Genomic DNA, 23,229 nt, shown 5'->3' with positions numbered 1-23,229 from the left:
TTATTCACGTAGAAACTCACGGTGCTTTTACAGCGCAGTGACCAGGAAACATATCCATATTACGCAGTTAGCGCTAGAGATGCAACCACCGCAGGTGAGGTCAAATGCAGAGGGAAGGGGAACCGTGTTGTTGTTGATGGCAGGTGCATCGGACATATCTGGCCAAACCTGACCGGGAGAAATGGAGACAGACAAAGCGGTGTTGTGTGAGAGCCTTGTTATATGGGTGAGTGATGTCTGTGATGTCCTCTGTTCATTCCGAGAGCGCTTTAAAGCGTCTGATTGCATGAATGTTTACTGTGTTGATCGATGACTGTATCGTTTACCTGTGGCAGGTAAATTAGTGTCAGGACAAAAGCAATCAGGAAATGGGACACGATTTGGAAATCCACCTGTTCTCTCCTATTTATAATAATTTAGGCCTACAGTAGCCTAATGTTAATGTATTGATAAACCATTGTCGATATACTACGTCAGCTAGGCTATAAGAATAGCCTGTATAGAGTATATACGCAGATTAGCCGATTAAACTCAACGATTTATGATGGAGTTGAGCGGCGACTAGTGTGGGCGGACTGGACCGTCGACGTATTTATCAAAAACTAGGCTACTGATTTCAGTACCCAAAGAATAGCCCGTAATTACACACGACATTGTTCTGTTTAATTGCGGTCTATTCTTTGGGGGCTGAAATCAGTAGTTGTGTTTTTTTAAACTTAATTTTATGCGAGGTTGGAGCTCCAGTCCTCCCACACTAGTAGTAGTTCAACTCCATCATACATCGTTGAGTTTAGTCTGCTATGCGCAGATTGGATATTTTATCTCAAAATCTACAATGCACAAAATGAGCGTTGCCTTGTTTCCAGTTTTGTCTTTAGTTCTTCGACACACAAAGAAATACAACAATATCCCTGAATTCAGTTGATCCTCATCCGATTTAGGGAGCTAATCTCATTAACTGCTAGATATTTGTGGAATGTTGCTCCTTCGATTATAGGCCACTAGCCAGTGGCAACTCAGTAATAATGTACCTTTCATTTGGGTTGATCCTAAACGCCAAATGTGAATTGTAGCACCTGTAGGCTACAGTTTTATTATGCAACCTTATTCCTTACATGGCTTGTAATAATTGAGTAACATTTGAGATAATGTCAATTTGACTTGAAGTCAGGTAGCCTACTAGGTGAGATTAGATTGTGTGCCAAGTGTTACAACATGTCTCTCTCCTGTAGTGGAGCATTCCCTCCTCCAGTCAATACAGGACAGAATAGGACTAGGGCTGCATCCCAATAGACCGAAGTGGCTTCCTCTCGTTTTGGGCTATCCTCCCCTTTATCTGCAGTGACATGAGAGATCGGGCCAAATGAAAGCTTCTTCCTGTTGGGCATCCACCCACCATTGTTTTCAAATCTTCTGTGACTGAAAATGAGTGTAAAAGAAAGAGAGGGGACAACAAAGACACTATTAAGATGCATGATCTTCCTGAACGCTGCGAGGATATAACCAGTACAGGACACACAATGTCAGAGAGTATAACCAGTACAGGACACACAATGTCATTGAATGAATAACCACGTTGACTGTGTTTACACTGGCAGCCCAATTCTGATATTTTTCCACTACTCAGAATCAGAATGGGCTGCATGTGTAAATGCAGCCATTGAGTTGTGGGGAGCACTACAGTTTACTAGTGGATGCTAAAGTATAAGTTGAGGGCACAGGACTGGGAAGGCAGTATGTATATTGTATTGGAGGTAAAAAGTCCTGATTGCAGTACTTGGTGTGGCAGTTTTGTAGTGAGTTCTCACCAGACACCATGGAGACACAGTCCTGTAGGATTACTTATTCACAAGTCCATCATAGCAGAGTAGGGCCTAGACTAGAGTACTGATGTCTCTCTGGGGCTGTCGCTCTCACAGTGACCATACACATACACACACCTTTCTTTCTGACCTCATATGGCAACCCAACGTCTTAACCATTAAACCAAGAGGAAATCCTCATGGTTTGAGGACGACAATTGGGCTTGTGTGTTAGGTAGGGCTACTCCGTTACATGTGCACGCCCATTAAATCTTGTTTTTGATGGTTCATGACAGGGTTTTCTGTATGATCAATGCATGTGGAGATGGATTTCAGTGCCTCCAACTGACTCTGTCTCATTTATTTCCCAGTGTCTCCCGTCTGTACTCTAATCTGTCATTCTCTTTGTTTGAATCCACCCTGTCTCAGCTCCAGACCTTTAACACTGGGTCACCATGTACAACTGTAGCGGAGCTGACCACTGGAGCTGCCATGTCTCAGGCCTTGCATCAGATGTGAGTAACGCACAAACACACGCTGAATTAATCTAAATGTCTTCCCAGTGCAATGTGTTTTCTCTGACACATGACACACACACATTAATACGCGCCCCTCCGGTGACTCCGGAGACGTGCTCTGACCAACTACTGTCTGTCATATGCACGCAGGCAAATGAGATCATGCTGCAGGCATCAAAGAGAAGAAATAGACATGTTTACATTTTTAGTCATTTAGCAGACGCGCTTATCCAGAGCGACTTACAGTTAGTGAGTGCATACATTTTCTTTTTTTCATACTGGCCCCCCGTGGGAATCGAACCAACAACCCTGGCGTTGCAAGCGCCATGCTCTACCAACTGAGCTACACGGGGCCCAGAACTGATTGTTTAGAACTGATAATTGATCGCATGGTGCAAGAATTAATACAATTAATTGATTATTGAATGTTATGATGGACGCAGCTTTGTAGAACCAAAACATACACAGCCTCTGCTCAACAAACTCAAACTCGAGAACGATATTTAGCTTAACACCCTCACGGCAGTCAATCAATGCATTCCGCTAAGAGTCGTTCACAATCTAGTCCGATTGTGGCCACAACTTGTTTCAAATGTACCAAGAAATGATCATATTTGTATGCCTAGCAATCAACAAATGTACATTGTTTAAAGCATGATTTTACAAGTTTCAGTCACAAATGACAGCTCCAATAAGCCCCTTATGGTGAACGACGTGAATGAGTGGCTTGTAGAATCATGACTATTTCAAGTTTTCACTTCATCGTTCGCTGGTAGGGGGTCCTGCGTGCTCTGGGCATTACTGACTCAAATGAACAAAATGAGTCGAAAGATTTGTTCTTTTGACTGAACGAGTTGAAAAGATCAGTCAGTAAAAAGAGCCAAACTTCCCATCACTAAAATACATTATTAATTTATACTGTCTTCCCCTGGCTGAATATGTGTCAGATTTTTGGGTTTGATATTTTCTGATTTGAATATGGTTGTTTAGCAGACGTTTTCTGTCCAATGCTTATGCATGTGTGTTGTGCTTTGCAGAGATCCAGCGTGGTTCAGTAAAAGTTGGCTCGGTCGCATTAAAGAAGATGTTGGGGATAACTGGAGGCTCAAAGTACTGAACTCCATACTTACCTCTTTCTGCCCATCCCTTTTCTCTCATCCTCCCTCTTTCTCTCTGTACTTCCATTCCTAATTCCCTTGCTATCCTTCCTTTCTTCCCTTACTGACCTAAAAACCAGAGTGACTGCTCTCTGCTGGCCCTGTTAGTATTTTAGCCAACCATTAGCCTTTCAATGCTATCAATTATCACACCAGAAAAGACTCACTCAGAATTTCTTTGAGGTGTACACTTTGTTTATCTAGAGTGAAGACTTTGTAACTTCTTTCTCCAGATGAACAACCTGAAGAAGATCCTTCAGATGATGGTGGATTACTACAATGAGGTAGGTAGAAAGAAACATGTTGAGTTATGTCTGGTTATAACTGTTCTATTCTTTCTATGGCACTAGGTTGTAGCCCAGCAGATCTCAATACTTCCACAGTTTGGTTATGAATGGTTAATACCATGGCAGCCTCACAATAGATGTTCTATTCACTTGCGTCACTTGGTCCTGAGCCAGCAGATCTGACTTCCTCCTGCCAGACCTGGTCCAGGTTATAACCCTTTATGTCTGGTTATAACTGTTATATTCTCTGTCTATGTCACTAGGCCCTGAGCCAGCAGATCCAGGAGTTTCCCTTGCCAGACCTGGTGAAGGTGGCAGAACAGTCCGACCCTGTAGAACTGGGACGACTGCTGCAGCTCATACTGGGCTGTGCTGTCAAATGTGAACGCAAACAAGGTAGCGCCCACACACACACACGGTGCAGTCCCAGAGGCTGAACTAGAATGGTTCAACAACACTATATTGTTGCCTTGCCAAGACAATGACAAAGGAGTCAGCTAAATCTGTAACGGACTGGCACCCAAAACAGAAACTGTGTGTGTGTAATTCCCCCCCCCACCTCACTTTCTCTCTCTTCATCTTCTTCCATCCTCTCTCTCTCTCCCCCTCCAGAGTACATCCAGGTCATCATGACTCTGGAGGAGTCCGTACAGCATGTGGTGATGACAGCCATTCAGGAGGTGAGGCTTGGCCTGACCAGGGCCATTCTCTCGGATTGATTTTAAATAGTGTGACGTACGGTAGGATCTTAGAATTGCCTATATGTGTTAAAAAGCCAGTTACCAATACTGTGATGTTGTTAAAGTACATCCATGACTTCTCTTTGGCTTTAGAGAGAAAGTCATGTTAGACCACCTGTTGTGTGTGTGTGTGAGTATGAGTAGGAACGAAGTTGTCTCTAAGCAAACATGTACCATGTCTCTCTCTCTGTCAGCTGATGAGTAAAGAGAACATGGCCCAGTTTGGAGCAGAGCCACCGGGGGACGTAGAATCACAGGTGAGAGGAGGAGATCCACTGTGTTAGGCCTCTAATAGTCTATATATATATATATATATATATATATATATATATATATATAGTTGTTGCTGACTGTGCATGTCCCTCTAGTTGACACTGGAGGACCTGGAACAAGAGGTGAGAGGTGATGCACTGTGTTATAGGGATCTAATAGAATGATGTTGTCTGTATTATAGTTGTTGTTGATTGTGTGTCTCCGTAGTTGACCGCTTGTCTTAGACTAGTTAGTACTGTGATATTGCTAGTCTCTCCCCGTGCTTGCTGAAGTAGGCTGGCTGTAGAGAAGCTAGCTATTGTTAAGTGTGTGTGTGTGTTTACCAGTTGAAGAAGGCTCTTGAGGACCTGGCGGATCTGATGGCAGAGAAGGAGGAACTAGCCCAGCGCTGTCAGGAGCTCGACGTACAGGTACACACATGCACAAACCCACTTTCTACAGGCCCCCAAACCGAAGCATTGACTAAGCTCGCTGCACACAGTCTAGACTAAATGAGTTCGATCAAGGTTACTGGAGTGGATATTACACTTACCATCCATGAGATTTAGCTGTCACACACAACCCTGGTAGAGTATAAACTAGTGATGGGGGGGGGGGAAATTGATAGTTACATATCATTATATTATTTTTGGACGATATCATATCGATATTTGACTCCAAGTATCGATTTGTTGTTTGTTATTGCTATTGTAGGTAGCATTAGCTAGCGCTAGTCAGCTGTACCTGCGGCAATACTCAGGTATTCTTTTATCCTATAGCTTGTTCTCCATCTTTTTTTTAAATAGCGAGTCAACATGTTTTCATGATCAAAACTTGTTTTCTCATTTTCTCTGCAGCAGTGGGCAATATGTTTGGAACATCAAATCGCAATAGAATTGCAGTATCGAATCTCAATACATATAGAATCGTAAGAATCGCAGTACATATCGTATTGGCACCTAAGTATTGGGATAATATTGTATCGTGAGGTCCCTGGCAATTCCCAGCCCTATTATATACTGGGTCTGTTTTATGTGCTATGATGCCATTGTCTGTGGCTGGTGGAGCTGAAGGGCTGTGGTTTTACAGACTGGGCCACTCTGCTCTCCCCCTGCCTGCTCACTCTGCCGTATCCTGCTATGCCTGGCTGGGGAAAACACAGGACAGGACAGAACCCTGCTGCTGGTTACTGATTAGGTCAAGTTCATAATAGTCAAATCTATGTAAAGGTACTGATGCTGTTGAATGGGTCTATCGTCTCGTGTCTACAGATTGAGTTGTTACAGTAGATCACCAGTTTCTCTCTTCACGGACACACAAAGGTAAGTTCACATGGCTGCATGGCTGCTCGTCGTCGAGGTGGACTAAACACATCTAATGGCTGGTTGCTGAGGCTGTCTAAAACATCTGTACCCTCTCTTGCTCTCTGTCACTAACACGTATCACCAGGTGTGAAAGTAAGGCGGTACGGCATCTCGGCAAAATAAATAGTTTGGGTACGCCGTACCAGTAAAACATGAACCTATCACAATAATTAAAACAAAATGTCAACAAAACTCTCGGCTATTACACCATTATTTATCATTACCGCATGTCAGAGGCATGATAAATTAGCGAATGGACTTAAAAACGGGTGGTATAGCCTATGCTCCAAAATGCGATGTGGTTCGACGAGAGCACAGACATTTTGCAGGCAGAGATTAGTGGCCGATGCGCGGACAGTGGATGCATAAATCCTGGCTTAATGACAATCGCCAAATGTCATTACACTTTTTGGTGTTTTGTGTAAAAGATGTCTCTTTCCATTCACCACTGTTTTAAGGCTGGAAATATGTTGGGAGTGGATGAACGTGTCTGGGTAGCCTAGTAAAGGAGCCCTTTTGAAGTGATTGTTTGACAATCGGATGAAAGTGTCATGACTGGTTGTGTTTATGCAACAATAAAAGGTAATACATTTTAAAAGTTAAATGACAAATCTTTGACTAGGCCCACAGAGATCCTATTGACTTAATAGGGATTCTATATGTAATTCTATGATTAGGTGGCAAATATAAAGATCCAGTCCACCTAAAAAACTGGAGGCCCCTTACACTTCAGTGTAGTGATGCCAAAATTTTAGCAAAATGTATAGCGCTTAGAATTAAAAAGGTATTGTCAGATATTATTCATCAGACAGGTTTTTTACATGGACGATACATTGGAGATAATGTAAGACAAGTATTGGAAACAATAGAACACTGAAAAATCTAGAAACCAGGCCTGGTATTCATAGCTCATTTTGAAAAGGCCTTTGATAAAGTACGACTAGAATGTATATATAAATGTATGGACTAAAGGGTTAAAGTTATGTGTACTGTAGTAACCCCAGGTGTAAAATAGTAAATAATTGCGACTTCTCAGAAAGTATTAAACTGTCAAGAGGAGTAAAACAAGGTTGTCCACTATCTGCATATCTATTAATTATGGCCATAGAAATGTTAGCTATTAAAACCAGATCCAACAGTAATATCAAGGGGCTAGAAATCCAGGGCTTAAAAACAAAGGTGTCATTGTACGCTGATGACTCGTTTCCTTTTAAATCTGCAATATGGATCCCTGTACAGCCTCAGAGGATCTAGATAATCCAGAGAGGTTAGAGAAATTGTGTACTATATTATGTATTGGATCACTTCAAAAAAGTTAAACTTTTACATTACCGTGTAGTTTACCAATAAAATGGTCTGACGGTGAAGTGGACATACTCGGTATTCATATCCCGAAATAAATGGGTGAAGTGGACATACTCGATATTCATATCCCGAAATAAATAATGTCAATACAATACATTTGAATAGAAAGTTAGCACAAATAGATAAGATCTTGCTACCATGGAAAGGTAGATATATAAATACTTGTCTATTTGTGGAAAAATCGCCTTGATTAATTATTTAGTCATATTGTTTACCTATTTACTGATGGCCCTGCCTATACCGGACGACTTGTTTTTAATATTATGAGCAAAAAATGGCAGGCCAGACACAATTAAACTGGCATATTTACAGTGCATTCGGAAAGTATTCAGACCCCTTGACTTTTTCCACATTTTGTTACTTTACAGCCTTATTCTAAAATGGATAAAAATCATTTTTTCCACTCATCAATCTACACACACCATAATAACGAAGGTAAAACATTTTTTTTTGAAATTTTTGCAAATGTATTACAAATTAAAAATGGAAATATCACATTTACATAATTATTCAGACCCTTTACTCAGTACTTTGTTGAAGCACCTTTGGCAGCGATTACAGCCTCGAGTCTTCTTGGGTATGTCTCCCAGTCCCTGCTGCTGAAAAACATCCCCACAGCGTGATGCTGCCACCACCATGCTTCACCGTAGGGATGGTGCCAGGTTTCCTCCAGACGTGACACTTGGCATTCAGGCCAAAGAGTTCAATCTTGGTTTCATCAGACCAGAGAATCTTGTTTCTCATGGTCAGAGTCCTTTAGATGCCTTTTGGCAAACTCCAAGCAGGCTGTCATGTGCCTTTTTGTTACTGAGGAGTGGCTTCCATCTGGCCACTTTACCATAAAGGCCTGATTGGTGGAGTGCTGCAGAGATGGTTGCCCTTCTGGAAGGTTCTCAAGAATGTGGAAAAAGGGAATACTTTCCGAATGCACTGTATATAATGAATATGAATTCGGAGAGCTAAAATTATTAAATATTAAAGCATTGACCCTCTCACTAATGCTTCAATCATATAAAAGTTATACTTTAAATCCGAACTGGTTCTCTAGCAGGTTAGTAAGAATGGCTCACCCAGTGTTAAAACATTTCCTTTTTCCATTTATTCAGATTACAACCTCTCTCACTTTTGGTTATTTGAAAATGAAATCCTCTCCAAAATATCACTATTTTAAAACAAGCCATAGAAAGCTGGTTGCAATTTCAGTTTAATCCACCAGAAAAGACAGAACAAATATTATGGTTAAACTCAAATATACTAATTAATTTAAAAAACGTATGTTTTGATTTTTTTTTCAAAACAGTATAATCTTTGTTAATGATATCATAAATAGGACTGGTGGAGTTATGTCACACATGCAGCTAACAAATACAGTATCTCACAAAAGTGAGTACACCCCTCACATTTTTGTAAATATTTGAGTATATCTTTTCTAATTGGGCCCAATTTGGACATTTTCACTTAAGGGTGTACTCACTTTTGTTGCCAGCGGTTTAGACATTAATGACTGTGTGTTGAGTTATTTTGAGGGGACAGCAAATTTACACTGTTATACAAGCTGTACATTCACTACTCTACATTGTAGCAAAGTGTCATTTCTTCAGTGTTGTCACATGAAAAGATATACTCAAATATTTACAAAAATGTGAGGGGTGTACTCACTTTTGTGAGATACTGTATATAGAAATGTCTGATTGCAGCATTACGGCAAAATTGGAGGTGGAAGGGGGAGAAGGTAAAGAACTTGTTTGTCGGCCCCGCATTAAAGACCAAAGCTGGTTAAAATGTTAAATGTTACATGTGGTTGCTGAGGCTTCCAATCTGGATACCCTGTGTGCTGTGTTATCAGTAGATGCAGAGAAAGCCTTTGACCGCTTAGAGTGGGAATATTTATGGCTTGTTCTACCATACAACAAGGATGTAAACAAGGTTGTCCCGCCTCCCCTATGCTATTTGCTCTTTCTCTTGAACCGCTGGCACAAAGCATACGTCAAAATTCGGCTTCCTCACATATCAAAATCAAACAAACTGAACAAGCAATTTCTCTGTATGCAGATGACATACTGCTCTACATCGCAAACGCTCAGAAATCCCTCCAGCCAATAATGTCTATTTTCACAGCATTCAGCTCATGGTCTGGTTACAAGATCAACTGGTCTAAATCAGCTCTACTACCTCTTAACTCGGCTATGGGAAGTATGCAACTACCACCTCAGCTATGTAACTACCACCCATGATCCCAGTGAAGAAACAAATCACCTACTTAGGCATTACCATATCCCCCTCTATTCACACTACTTGCAGGAAGAACTACTTAGAAACCTTTCAAAAGATCCAAAAATACATATACATTTTTTGCATGCTGGAATCTCAATTATCAATTATTAAAATGAATGTCCTCCCTCGTATCAATATGATGAGTTCCATGTTACCACTGCCTCCTATAGACTATTGGTCTAAACTTGACTCTGTCATAAAGAAGTTCATTTGGGGGAGAAAGAGACCCCAGATTAAATATGCGACACCTATCATTCCAAATGAATTTCCTGGAGACCTGGTTAAACCCAGACCTGGTTAAACCCAGACCTGGTTAAACCCAGAGGCTTCTGTTCCTTGGCGTGCTATAGAAGAGTCAATAGTTTCACCAATTTAGATTACAAGATGTATTATTTTCTGGATTGACTCCTAAAAAATGTGCATTATTGTTTGGACCCATTATAGCATACTCAGTAAATGTGTGGAAAGCTACAGAGAAGCATATGAGATCTAATCTGAAATGGCATTCATACTTTCCAATATGGCGTAGTAAAGAATTCTTAGCGTGTAAGAAACCATTTATCAGATTCTTGGTCTAAGAAGGGTATTTATACTTTCAAAGACATATTCAATTTGAATGGACTCCTCAATTTCCAGGAAATCCGCCAGTGTTTTAATGTCCCAGGTTCATCATTTTGTCTTTACCTTCAACTCCACCTATCCATGCGAGCCTATGGGGTCCTCTGGGGAGCAGAACTAGCAATACACCCATTGGTCAAACTTCTAACGGACAGACGTCCCTCAAAAGGAGTTGTTTCTAATATCTATAGTCAATTAATTCTAGTAGCACAAAAACCATTAACTCTATCCACTGTATGGGAAAATTATTTTACACTTGCTGACAGACAAATCAATTGGGAGACAGTATGGAAAAATATATTTGGATCATTTAGAAACCCCAATCATCAATTAATTAATTTAAAAATGTGCCATTGAACCGATCTAACACCTCAAAAAAGACATCACATGGGTGTTAGTCCGTCGCCATTATGCGAGTTCTGCACCACAGGGGACCTTGGTACTTTTCAGCATGTGCTGTGGAAATGTCCAGGGGTGGTTGAATGTCATCTCTGTACTTATAGATAAAATACTGCCATTAGATCCAATAGTGATGTTGCTTTGTGATGACTCTGATTTGCACTTGTCAGAACGCCAACGGAGAGTGTGGTTGGCAGGAACCACAGCTGCTAAGAAAATGATTGTACAAAGGTGGATTCCACCTCATCAGTTACCATTGCAAAAATGTCTGCTCACATTTTAAGGAAATTGTACTTATGGAGCTCTCCATGGCCAGAATCAACAGGGTCAAGGTGTCCACTCTGGACACATGGAAAAAAGCAGCAGTGGACATTTTTTAACTCTTAACCAACGGGCCTTTACATCCATTAATTTGTCACTATCTGAGACAATATGATGTATTGTTCAGCAGATTTACTATGTAATATGAATGTATTTGTTTTTATCTCATGCTATCAGATTGCCGGGAGGGGGGGGGGTGAAAAATATATATCTATAAATATATTGTATGAATTTAAATAATAACTTGATGTAAAAAAAAAGAAAAAATGGTTAAAGAAAAATGTATAAATAAAAAAAGTATACCCGTTCCATTTTAAGAACCAAAAAATAAACAGCTATGCCTTACAGGTTGCAAAATAGTTGGGAAGAGATTGTGCCGATTCCATGGCACAGGGTTTATGAACTGATACACAAAATGACGCTGGATTCAAAACTTAGTTTTTCAATTTAAATTATTATACAAAATTCTTGCAATCAATAGACTGTTATAATAATGGTGGATACAACCATCCCAGCTCTGCAGATTTTGCTCCGATGAGACAGAATCATTAGATCATTTGTTTTGGTACTGCACATGTGTAGCTAGTTTTTGGTCTCAGGTTCAGGAATGGCTGAAAAATCAGATTTACTTAAAGCTATCTTTGCAAATAGCACTGCCGGGTGACTTAAAGCCACGATCAATACTATAATAGTACTTTTAGTGAAGGTGTTAATCTTTGATTTATAATCTGTGGAAACTGAGAATAGAAAGGTTCAGAACTTTTGTGAAACATCAGAGCACAGTTGAAAAATATCTGGCAAGTGGAAGTCGAGACTGGATGGTTTTTAGAGATAGATGGGAAGGGTTGATGGTAGCTGAAGGGTGGGATAAATAAATAGAGAGCACTAATGTAAAATGTACTGGGTCTGTAAAATGTATATAGTATGCGTAAGCTGGAAGTAGAAGCCTAAGTATTGTTGTCCATTAGTTTACTCCAATTAGGGGAGGGGAGGTAGGGTTAGAGGGAAAATAATGGGAAAAATATATATATATTTTAAAAGATATGAGTGATTGGAAATTATGCAAATTATAACATTGATAAAACCCACAATCTGCAATATTAAAGCTGATCTAACCCCCCCCCCCCAAAAAAAATAAATAAAAAAAAGATGATTAGTCCCATAAAAATGTTGGGGTGCATAAACAAGCGTGTGCACACAGGAGGTCCCGTACCAGGAAGAAATTACATCTACTTTCACCCCTGCATATCACTGACATAAACTACACTGTGTTCATTTGTAGTTTTTGGGAACAGGTGGAGCGAAGACGCTGAAAATAATTTTGTTGTTTTTAATATATACACACACATACATATACACACACACACATATACAGTTGAAGTCGGAAGTTTACATACACTTAGGTTGTAGTCATTAAAACTCGTTTTTCAACCACTCCACAAATTTCTTGTTAACAAACTATAGTTTGGCAAGTCAGTTAGTACATCTGCTTTGTGCATGACACATGTCATTTTTCCAACAATTGTTTACAGACAGATTATTTCACTTATTCACTGTATCACAATTCCAGTGGGTCAGAAGTTTACATACACTAAGTTGACTCTGCCTTTAAACAGCTTGGAAAATACCAGAAAATGATGTCATGGCTTTAGAAGCTTCTGATAGGCTAATTGACATCATTTGAGTCAATTGGAGGTGTACCTGTGGATGTATTTCAAGGCCTACCTTCAAATTCAGTGCCTCTTTGCTTGACATCATGGGAAAATCAAAAGAAATCAGCCAAGACCTCAGAAAAAAAACTGTAGACCTCCACAAGTCTGGTTCATCCTTGGGAGCAATTTCCAAATGCCTGAAGGTACCACATTCATCTGTACAAACAATAGTACGCAAGTATAAACATCATGGGACCACGCAGCCGTCATACCGCTCAGGAAGGAGACGCGTTCTGTTACCTAGAGATTAACGTACTTTGGTGCGAAAAGTGCAAATCAATCCCAGAACAACAGCAAAGGACCTTGTGAAGATGCTGGAGGAAACGGGTACAAAAGTATCTATATCCACAGTAAAACAAGTTATATATTGACATAACCTGAAAGGCCGCTCAGCAAGGAAGAAGCCACTGCTCCAAAACCGCCATAAAAAAGCCAGACTACGGTTTGCAACTGCAGATGGGGACAAAGATCGGACTTTTTTGAGAAATGTCCTCTGGTCTGATGATACAAAAATAGAATGATCATCGTTATGTTTGGAGGAAAAAGGGGGACGCTTGCAAGCCAAAGGACACCATCCCAACCGTGAAGCACGGGGATGGCAGTATCATGCTTTAGGGGTGCTTTGCTGCAGGAGGGACTGGTACACTTCACAAAATAGATGGCATCATGAGGAAGGAAAATTATGTGGATATATTGAAGCAACATCTCAAGACATCAGTCAGGAAGTTAAAGCTTGGTCGCAAATGGGTCTTCCAAATGGACAATGACCCCAAGCATACTTCCAAAGTTGTGGCAAAATGGCTTAAGGACAACAAAGTCAAGGTATTGGAGTGGCTATCAGAAAGCACTGACCTCAATCCTATAGAACATTTGTGGGCAGAACTGAAAAAGCGTGTGCGAGCAAGGAGGCCTACAAACCTGACTCAGTTACACCAGCTCTGTCAGGAGGAATGGGCCAAAATTCACCCAACTTATTGTGGGAAGCTTGTGGAAGGCTACCCGAAACATTTGACCCAAGTTAAACAATTTAAAGGCAATGCTACCAAATACTAATTGAGTGTATGTAAACTTCTGAACCACTGGGAATGTGATGAAAGAAATAAATGCTGAAATAAATCATTCAACTATTATTCTGACATTTCACATTCTTAAAATAAAGTGGTGATCCTAACTGACCTAAGACAGGGTATTTTTTACTAGGATTAAATGTCAGGAATTGTGAAAAACAGAGTTTAAATGTATTTGGCTAAAGTGTATGTAAACTTCAGACTTCAACTATATATGCACACACACACACTCTATTCCCAGGTATTGTCTCTGGCATAAACCATAACTAATGAACATAGTGTGAGGAAGGTGAACTAACCAGCCTTTCAACCTATTAATTACCATGATGATGTTTGCTGACGGTGCAGAGTGGCTTCCCTGTACTGTACTTCCAGGCTCTAATAATGATGCTATGTTTGTTGAACAGTTGGTGATAATAGGGTCTTTCCCACTGGAGATGAATTGATGCTTATCACTTCATCTCAGACTCCTCTAGCTCCCTTTCTCCTCATTCTGTAGGCATATGTGAACATTTGTGTGGTACCACCGTATTGGATGGACTGTAAAAAACTATGGATTTGATAGTTATGTTCGCGTTACTCATTTTGGGATTGAGACACAGCCCACCTCTGACCCTGGTTTGACCCTGGTCAGGTGACTGTCCTTCAGGAGGAGCGGAACAGCCTATTGGCTGAGAACGACGTGCTGACGGACCGAGCCAATCAGCTGGACTCGTTTGATGATCCAAGCACGCCCTCTGGACGGAAACACAGCCAGCTACAGATACAGCTAGAGACACTACAGGAGGAGAACTTCAGGTGTGTGTGTGTCAATGAAAACACATTGCACTGGGACGATGCTTAGTCATTCAGCACAGCGCTTACAGATATCTCCCTCTGTCTGTGTCTAGGCTGGAGGCAGCTAAGGATGACTACCGGATCCACTGTGAAGAGTTGGAGAAGCAGCTGATCGAGGTTCAGCATCGTAACGACGAACTTACCAGCCTGGCCGAGGAGTCACGAGCACTTAAAGACGAACTCGACATCCTCAGGTGTGTGTTTGGTGGCATTCCAGGTCGTCTTTATTGCAGTTGTGCTGCATAGATGTGCATCACACCGGCAAAAAGACAACCTGGAATGACTCCTCATATCTCTTTTAATCCTATCTGTAATCTGTGCTGTTTGCATTGGCTAACAAGCTAATCAGAAGCCCCTCTCATCAATTGAGTTGATTGAATACTGGTGTATAAATGGGAGTGGGAGACAGGAAGTGGTTAGTTAGAAGCAAGGGTAGACCAGTGAGAATGTTTGTGTTTTGGTCCTTCACGGTGCCCGTTTTATTTATTTCTCTTTATAAATTGAATTAAATGCAATTCTCTCGTTTGTGTGTTTTTTGTGTGTAGGAGCTGTTCAGACCGTGCTGTGAAGCTGGAGGCGTCAGTGGAGACATACAGGCGTAAACTGGAGGACCTGGGAGATCTGAGGAGACAAGTCAAACTGCTGGAGGAGAAGAACATGACCTACATGCACAACACTGTCAGTCTGGAGGAGGAGCTACGCAAGGCTAATGCTGCCCGCGCACAGCTAGAGACATACAAGAGACAGGTGAGACATATCTGAGAATATACTGGAGACAGGAACATTCTTAAAGTTGTCCCCTCCCTTTTGCACTATAGGTCTGACAGCACTGGGTTGAGGAAAGCTACATGGTGGAACTCTGAAGCTTTTGCCCTCACCTACCAAGTTGTCTCTGAGGAGACAAACAGCCAATCAGGGGGCTTACTAAAGCTATTTCCTGTTTCCTGCCAGGTCCAGGAGCTGCACCGGAAGTTGTCAGAGGAGTCTCGGCGGGCAGACAACCTGGCCTACGAGATGAAGAAGTTTGAGGAGAAATACGACGCCGTGATGAAGGAGAAAGAGGTACTGACTGGATCCCAACACTTTCTACTGCAACCTACCTGGTCCCTCTGATATGCAAACACAGTAGGGGAAGGAACTAAGGAATGTTTTCGGACAATAATCTACTATTGGCTTATCTCCTCTCTCTGTCTCCTGATGTTGATGTCATCAGAAGATCATCATCGAGCGAGACTCTCTGAAGGAGACCAATGAGGAGCTACGCTGTAACCAGGCTCAACAGGACCAGCTCCGACAAGCAGGTAGCTCATTGGACCATCACACTGACTGTTTGGTGCTGAATATGATTGGAAAGTAAAGGTTTCTTTGATAAACGGTGTGGGCGTATTCGACATTGCCGCTGACTTTAAAGGCGAGTTGAGACAGACTGATCTCCAAATCACCTTGCATCATAAATAACTACTAATGGTATTTGTAGATCACAATCAGTCACAGATACATCATGGTTTTGATGCTCTCCCACACGGCCTGTGTCTCTGAGGCTTACAAATACACATGGTTACTGATCTCCTCTCTCTCCACAGGGATGGCAGGGATGCCAGCTGGCAGTCCAAGCCATGATAACCTTGCTGCTGAAATCCTACCTATAGAGTACAGGTAATAATGTAATAATTGTGTTGGTGTGTGAGACGCTGACTGCACTAACTGTGTCCTTGTCCGTACAGGGAGAAGTTTATCCGGCTCCAGCATGAGAATAAGATGTTGCGTGTGCAGCAGGAGGGATCAGAGAATGAGAAGATCTCTGAACTACAGACACTGCTAGAGGAGGCACACCGAACACGCTCTGAACTGGACACTGAGAACAGGTGCGTGGTGTGTGGGTGGCGCTAGCTGGCACCTTTTCACTTATGCGGTCTTGGATGTTTTACTTCCTAGTTGACGGTAATCTACTTCCTGTGTGTGTGATGTACTTCCAGGTTAAACCGGGAGAGAGTCACTGAGCTGCAACAGCAGGTAGAGGATCTACAGAAAAGCCTACAGGGCCAGGGGGCCAAGACTGATGATGTGAGTTACACACTATACAGTACATGCATAGACTTTACACATACTGCTATGTCAAACGTTAACCCTACATACTGTCTCATATGTACAGTAGCAGCTCTAAGGTAACGGTAGCTGTGTTCTCTCTTGCAACTGCTCTTTATTTTCAGTCTCACCTGAAGAGGAAACTGGATGCTCATATGTAAGTATGGTCCATACTGCTTTGTGAGACCTCCATGTTACTCCTAAGAGAGAGATGTATAAAGTAAGGTGTTTTATTACACAGGGTGCAACTGAACGAGGCGCAGGATGAGATCATGAAGAAGAAAGAACTGCTGGAGGACCTGCAGCCAGACAACACACAGACCTGTGAGTACAACTAACACAACCATAACATGACCACAACATTGGCGGTATAGTTTTCAGAGTAACCCTAGTGAGCGTCGTCTGTCTCTGTCCCTTAGCTCTGAGACTGGATGAGCTGATGGCTTCTCTGAAGAAGAAGGATGACGACATGAGAGCAATGGAGGAGAGATACAAGATGTATCTGGAGAAGGCACGCAATGTGAGTTGTCATTCCTTCGTCTCTTATCCAACTAGCAGCTGGACAAAAAGTGTAGAAAAAGGTAGTGTCTCTATTTGCTGCTGCTCCCACCAGTGACGTCTGATGAAGCCCTCGGTCTCTGTCTGTCTCGGTGCTGTAGGTGATCCGTGCGTTGGACCCCAAGCTGAACCCAGCCACAGCAGAGATCCAGGCTCTGAAGAACCAGCTGTCGGACAGAGACAAGAGGATCCTCAGTCTGGAGGTAACGCTGACCTTTAACCCCTGGCCTCTCTCCTTAACCCTCAGCCAGGAGGCACTCATTCACAGGGGGATCCATAGTACTTATCTCACAATGCACTCTCGACCTCTGGTATTGATAGTCTCTCTCTGTCTCTGTGTGTAGAGGGAGTGTGAGCAGGCAAAGCTGAGAGAGTATGAGGAGAAGCTGATTGTAACAGCATGGTACAACAAGGTTAGAACATGAAATCAGAATAGACACACCTCATATTTCCTTTGAAAATAAATTAAGGAATGTAAAATGTACATACGTTATATTTATCTTTTGTTCCAACTTAAATAGACATGCATGTTGTGTCTCTTCCACTCCAGAGTCTGAGCTTCCAGAAGCTGGCGATCGAGGCCCGTCTGGGGGGTCGCTCCACCTCCATGGTGCCCCCCGGTCAGTCCTTCCTGTCCCAGCAGCGCCAGGTCACCAACGCCACCCGCAGGACCCTCTCTGTCAGCGTGCCTGCCACCACTGCTAACTAGACCTGGGATGGGTGACTGCTGAGGTGGGCCACTGTGTATACAGGCCACTGTGTATACAGGCTTCTGCTGTTAAAGTTAAACCATGATTAGTTCAATCAGGTGTGTTAGTGCTGGGCCGGAACAAAAGCCTGCTGACACGGCGGCCTACTAGGACCGGGGTCTCCCACATCTGAAGTAAACAAACAAATGGCTCTTCTCTCGCTCCCTTCCACAAGTGCACACTCAAGTGACCTTAAACACACTAGCTCTCGGCCCCTGGGGAGGGGACAAGCATGCACTGACTGACGTGAACATGAGCACTTGGTCTAGTCCGTGTTCCCTCTTCCTCACTGATGCACTGTACAGTAATATACCGCACAGTACCATACAACAGCACTGCTGCTTATAATCACCTGGAATGAGTTTGGTCTGAGTAGGCAACCCTACCCACATGCTTTATTAGCCTTAGCCTAGCACATAGCACTGACTGAGCCCTACAATATACCTGTGTTAGCCTAGCTAGCGTCAAGCTCTGACTGGAATGCCTATTGAACTAACCTTGATTCTTAATCTCGACTTCCTGACATGCTGTATATTGAGTCAGGGATATATATATATATATATATATATATATATATATACATTTCTTCAGTCTATGAATGTGCAAAAAACTACAATTTGGAGCTTATAAGAGAAATGTGGTCTTAAATGGCTTATTTGAATGCTGTTACCAACCACACTATGCAGTTAAAGGATGTAACTAACACCCTATCAACCATTGGACTACAGAGCGAGTTTGACCTCTTCTTCCTCCTCTGTGTTGTCACAATCACCAGGGATGAATGGAGCATAGATAACTGAGGAAAAATAGGTGTATTTGGTGCTGGCCACCAAACGTCCATTACTAGTTTCTTACACAAAAGTAGGAAGTCTATACTGCAGACCTGTGTCAATATCCTGTGATGTCATACTGACACAAACATTTCTGGTGCGGCAACCGCGAATCAATTAATCAAATCAGAAATCCAGGACTATTTATGGTGTAAATTTTCTATGCGCTCAATTGTGATCTGTACTAGAACTTACTGCATGCTCTAACGGAATACTGTTGCGCCTTTATATTGTCTGAATGTCTTGTGTCTAGATGAGTAAGGTTTCAACAGTATAATCTACACATCACTACTGTTATCAGGGTTCAAACACCAGCTTGGTATTTATGGGCCAGTTTCACAGACCCAGATTAAATTATAGTTAGGTTATGAAATATTGAAATGTGGATGAACTAAAGCAGAATTACACCTTGTCCTGGATGTATTTAATCTGCATTTGTGGAACCAGCTCCTAGATTAAATATTCTTCCTCTCTGATGATTCAAAAATGCTGTGACAACCTTTTGAATGTCTTAAATTTGTTTGGGCACATTGACCTTCCTCTGTACCCACAATGCATCTGGGGGTTGAGTTTGATGCGTCTTGGCTTGAGGTGCACTGGGATATCTGAATGAAACATGAATCTCTTTTAAAATAGCTTTCCACTGATGTTATGATCCCTACTGGGTTGGAATCCTAGCCTTATAGTGAGGCTTACTTTAGCTCAAGGCAAACAATTAGCTAGACGTTGGATTTGCTGTTTCGGGAAATTCCTGTATGTCATGTGCTGCTGCTTACATTTTATACACACGCTTCAGCTAAAACTGTGGTCTCTAGACTAGAGCAGTGTACAAAGCTGATTTCACAGCTCTTTGGATTGTTGTTTTTCTTTTGCAGTGGATAGTACTTGTACAGCTACTGATTCACATACAATGCCATGTATACAGAAATCAGAGCAGCACTAGGAAATGAGATCTGATCAACGTTGTTCGGATAGTAGGCTACTTGTTGATTGTGTTAGTGGGAAAATAAGTGTGAATAATAGTTATGAAAAATAAGTCTTAAAGCCTTTTGTTTTCATGTACTGTAAAGAATAAACTCTTTTCAAAGTGTTGTTTGTTATGGGGTGAGAGTAGCTGGTCACATTCTTGTTGGCCACGAGGGTGGCATATTAATTTTTTTTCTTCTTTTCTTTACTCTCTATTCAAAACCAAAAAGAGTGACCCTCCATAACACAACACATGTAGGCATTGCTCACATTTCTTGTGATCAAAATGTTTGTTTTTTGGTGAAAAAAATAAAATAAAAACCAAACCTTCTTGCCTAACTTCTAACTCGCCAGCTACGCTTTGTTTCTATTACATTGACACTCAGATACAGTAGGCTATAGGCCTACATTTAAACTATATAGAACAGAGATTGCTTATATTGCAGTTGGCAGCTACTCCTCTCTGTTTACATTCCATACTCCTTTCACTATGTACAGTATGTTCAATAGAAACTGATGCTCTTTTACCCACTTTGTGTAATCAAATTATATTTGTCACATGCGCCGAATACAACCGGTGTAGACCTTACCGTGAAATGCTTACTTACAAGCCCTTAACGAACAATGCAGTTTTAAGAAAAATAAAAGTTGACAAATATTTACTAAATAAACTAAAGTAAAAATTAAAAGAGCAACAATAAAATAACGAGGCTATGTACAGGGGGTACCAGTACCAAGTCAATGTGCGGGCTAATCTCATTTCATTGAACATTTGTATCACCATCATTAGCCTGCAATACTAGTACCAGCTCTGGCCCAAAGGTAAATGTGGTAGAGGTGTACCACATATACCTTTTGTACGTAGATGTATCAAATCAAATTTTATTGGTCATATACACGTGTTTAGCAGATGTTATTGCGGATGTAGCGAAATGCTTGTGCTTCTAGCTCCGACAGTGCAGTAATATCTAACAAGTAATATCTAACAATTTCACAACATGTATCCAATACACACAAATCTAAGTAAGGAATTAATTAAGAAGAGCGATGTAAGAGCGGCATGGACTAAGATGGAGTAGAATAGTATAGAAAACAGTATATACAGTGGGGGAAAAAAGTATTTAGTCAGCCACCAATTGTGCAAGTACTCCCACTTAAAAAGATGAGAGAGGCCTGTAATTTTCATCATAGGTACACGTCAACTATGACAGACAAAATGAGAATTTTTTCCAGAAAATCACATTGTAGGATTTTTAATGAATTTATTTGCAAATTATGGTGGAAAATAAGTATTTGGTCAATAACAAAAGTTTCTCAATACTTTGTTATATACCCTTTGTTGGCAATGACACAGGTCAAACGTTTTCTGTAAGTCTTCACAAGGTTTTCACACACTGTTGCTGGTATTTTGGCCCATTCCTCCATGCAGATCTCCTCTAGAGCAGTGATGTTTTGGGGCTGTCGCTGGGCAACACGGACTTTCAACTCCCTCCAAAGATTTTCTATGGGGTTGAGATCTGGAGACTGGCTAGGCCACTCCAGGACCTTGAAATGCTTCTTACGAAGCCACTCCTTCGTTGCCCGGGCGGTGTGTTTGGGATCATTGTCATGCTGAAAGACCCAGCCACGTTTCATCTTCAATGCCCTTGCTGATGGAAGGAGGTTTTCACTCAAAATCTCACGATACATGGCCCCATTCATTCTTTCCTTTACACGGATCAGTCGTCCTGGTCCCTTTGCAGAAAAACAGCCCCAAAGCATGTTGTTTGGGGGGGGGGGGGGGGGTGGAAACATATTTACTTCAGCAGGAAGGTTACATTCATACATTCATTTATACAGCACATTATAATAAAGATCTAGCGACTGTGATTATAGATGCATAAGGCACTATTTTACACTAAATGCAGAATGCAGCAGATACACTGTATATTTTTTGATCTTGAAAGTGTCCAAACAAACATTGACGTAGATCTGGAAGGGGTTCTAACAAGCCTTGGCGTCGATCTTAAGTGTTCTAACGAGCCTTGACATACAGTCCATCTTGAAGGGGAGGGGTGAAATCGTAGTTCCCACGTTTACCTCTAGACTCAGTTCCACCCCCTCCAACGTGGAGAAACGGAACTTCTGGAACTAACTGACGAAGAACAGGAAGAGCTCCATCCTGGCCAGACCCTCCCCAAGCCACACACGCTTACCTGGACAGACACAGAGGGGATGTGATGTGCTGGGGTTTTCAAATCAAATCAAATGTTATTTGCCACATGCGCCGAATACAACAGGTGTAGACCTTACAGTGAAATGCTTACTTACAAGCCCTTAACCAACAATGCAGTTTTAAGAAAAATAAGTGTTAGGTAAAAAAAAGATAAGTAAAAAATAAATAAATAAAATAATTAAAGAGCAGCAGTAAAATAAAATAACAGTAGGGAAGCTACAGTGGGGAGAACAAGTATTTGATACACTGCCGATTTTGCAGGTTTTCCTACTTACAAAGCATGTAGAGGTCTGTCATTTTTATCATAGGTACACTTCAACTGTGAGAGACGGAATCTAAAACAAAAATCCAGAAAATCACATTGTATGATTTTTAAGTAATTAATTTGCATTTTATTGCATGACATAAGTATTTGATCACCTACCAACCAGTAAGAATTCCGGCTCTCACAGACCTGTTAGTTTTTCTTTAAGAAGCCCTCCTGTTCTCCACTCATTACCTGTATTAACTGCACCTGTTTGAACTCGTTACCTGTATAAAAGACACCTGTCCACACACTCAATCAAACAGACTCCAACCTCTCCACAATGGCCAAGACCAGAGAGCAGTGTAAGGACATCAGGAATAAAATTGTAGACCTGCACAAGGCTGGGATGGGCTACAGGACAATAGGCAAGCAGCTTGGTGAGAAGGCAACAACTGTTGGCGCAACTATTAGAAAATGGAAGAAGTTCAAGATGACGGTCAATCACCCTCGGTCTGGGGCTCCATGCAAGATCTCACCTCGTGGGGCATCAATGATCATGAGGAAGGTGAGGGATCAGCCCAGAACTACACGGCAGGACCTGGTCAATGACCTGAAGAGAGCTGGGACCACAGTCTCAAAGAAAACCATTAGTAACACACTACGCCGTCATGGATTAAAATCCTGCAGCGCACGCAAGGTACTCCTGCTCAAGCCAGCGCATGTCCCGTCTGAAGTTTGCCAATGACCATCTGGATGATCCAGAGGAGGAATGGGAGAAGGTCAAGTGGTCTGATGAGATAAAAATAGAGCTTTTTGGTCTAAACTCCACTCGCCGTGTTTGGAGGAAGAAGAAGGATGAGTACAAC

General features: G+C 41.7%; 1 protein-coding gene across 1 annotated transcript; it reads left to right on the top strand.

The window, feature by feature from the left end:
- The first annotated feature begins 20 nt into the window (after positions 1-20).
- hook1 (hook microtubule-tethering protein 1) lies at positions 21-20,247 on the top strand. The gene is made up of 22 exons (XM_084163434.1): positions 21-226; positions 2,232-2,317; positions 3,358-3,430; positions 3,711-3,761; positions 4,028-4,160; positions 4,377-4,444; positions 4,699-4,761; positions 5,104-5,187; positions 14,511-14,674; positions 14,767-14,907; positions 15,259-15,460; positions 15,665-15,775; positions 15,927-16,014; positions 16,297-16,369; positions 16,438-16,578; positions 16,690-16,777; positions 16,924-16,955; positions 17,040-17,122; positions 17,218-17,318; positions 17,458-17,559; positions 17,701-17,769; positions 17,907-20,247. Exons 1-22 carry the CDS (start codon positions 182-184, stop codon positions 18,063-18,065), a joined length of 2,157 nt encoding a protein of 718 aa, XP_084019560.1. The 5' UTR covers positions 21-181; the 3' UTR covers positions 18,066-20,247.
- The last annotated feature ends 2,982 nt before the right edge of the window (positions 20,248-23,229 follow it).

Source organism: Coregonus lavaretus (assembly GCF_964263955.1).
Source record: "Coregonus lavaretus genome assembly, chromosome: 6".
NCBI lineage: Eukaryota > Metazoa > Chordata > Actinopteri > Salmoniformes > Salmonidae > Coregonus > Coregonus lavaretus.
The sequence above is the reverse complement of the archived record's forward strand: the minus strand, read 5'-3'. Positions and strand labels throughout refer to the sequence as shown.

Coding starts and splice junctions, on each gene's coding strand:
- hook1 (XM_084163434.1), top strand. CDS start 182: ATGGAGACAGACAAAGCGGTGTTGTGTGAGAGCCTTGTTATATGG. Junction 16,015..16,296: donor GGACCAGCTCCGACAAGCAG/GTAGCTCATTGG, acceptor CTCTCTCCACAG/GGATGGCAGGGATGCCAGCT. Junction 17,123..17,217: donor GCCAGACAACACACAGACCT/GTGAGTACAACT, acceptor TCTGTCCCTTAG/CTCTGAGACTGGATGAGCTG.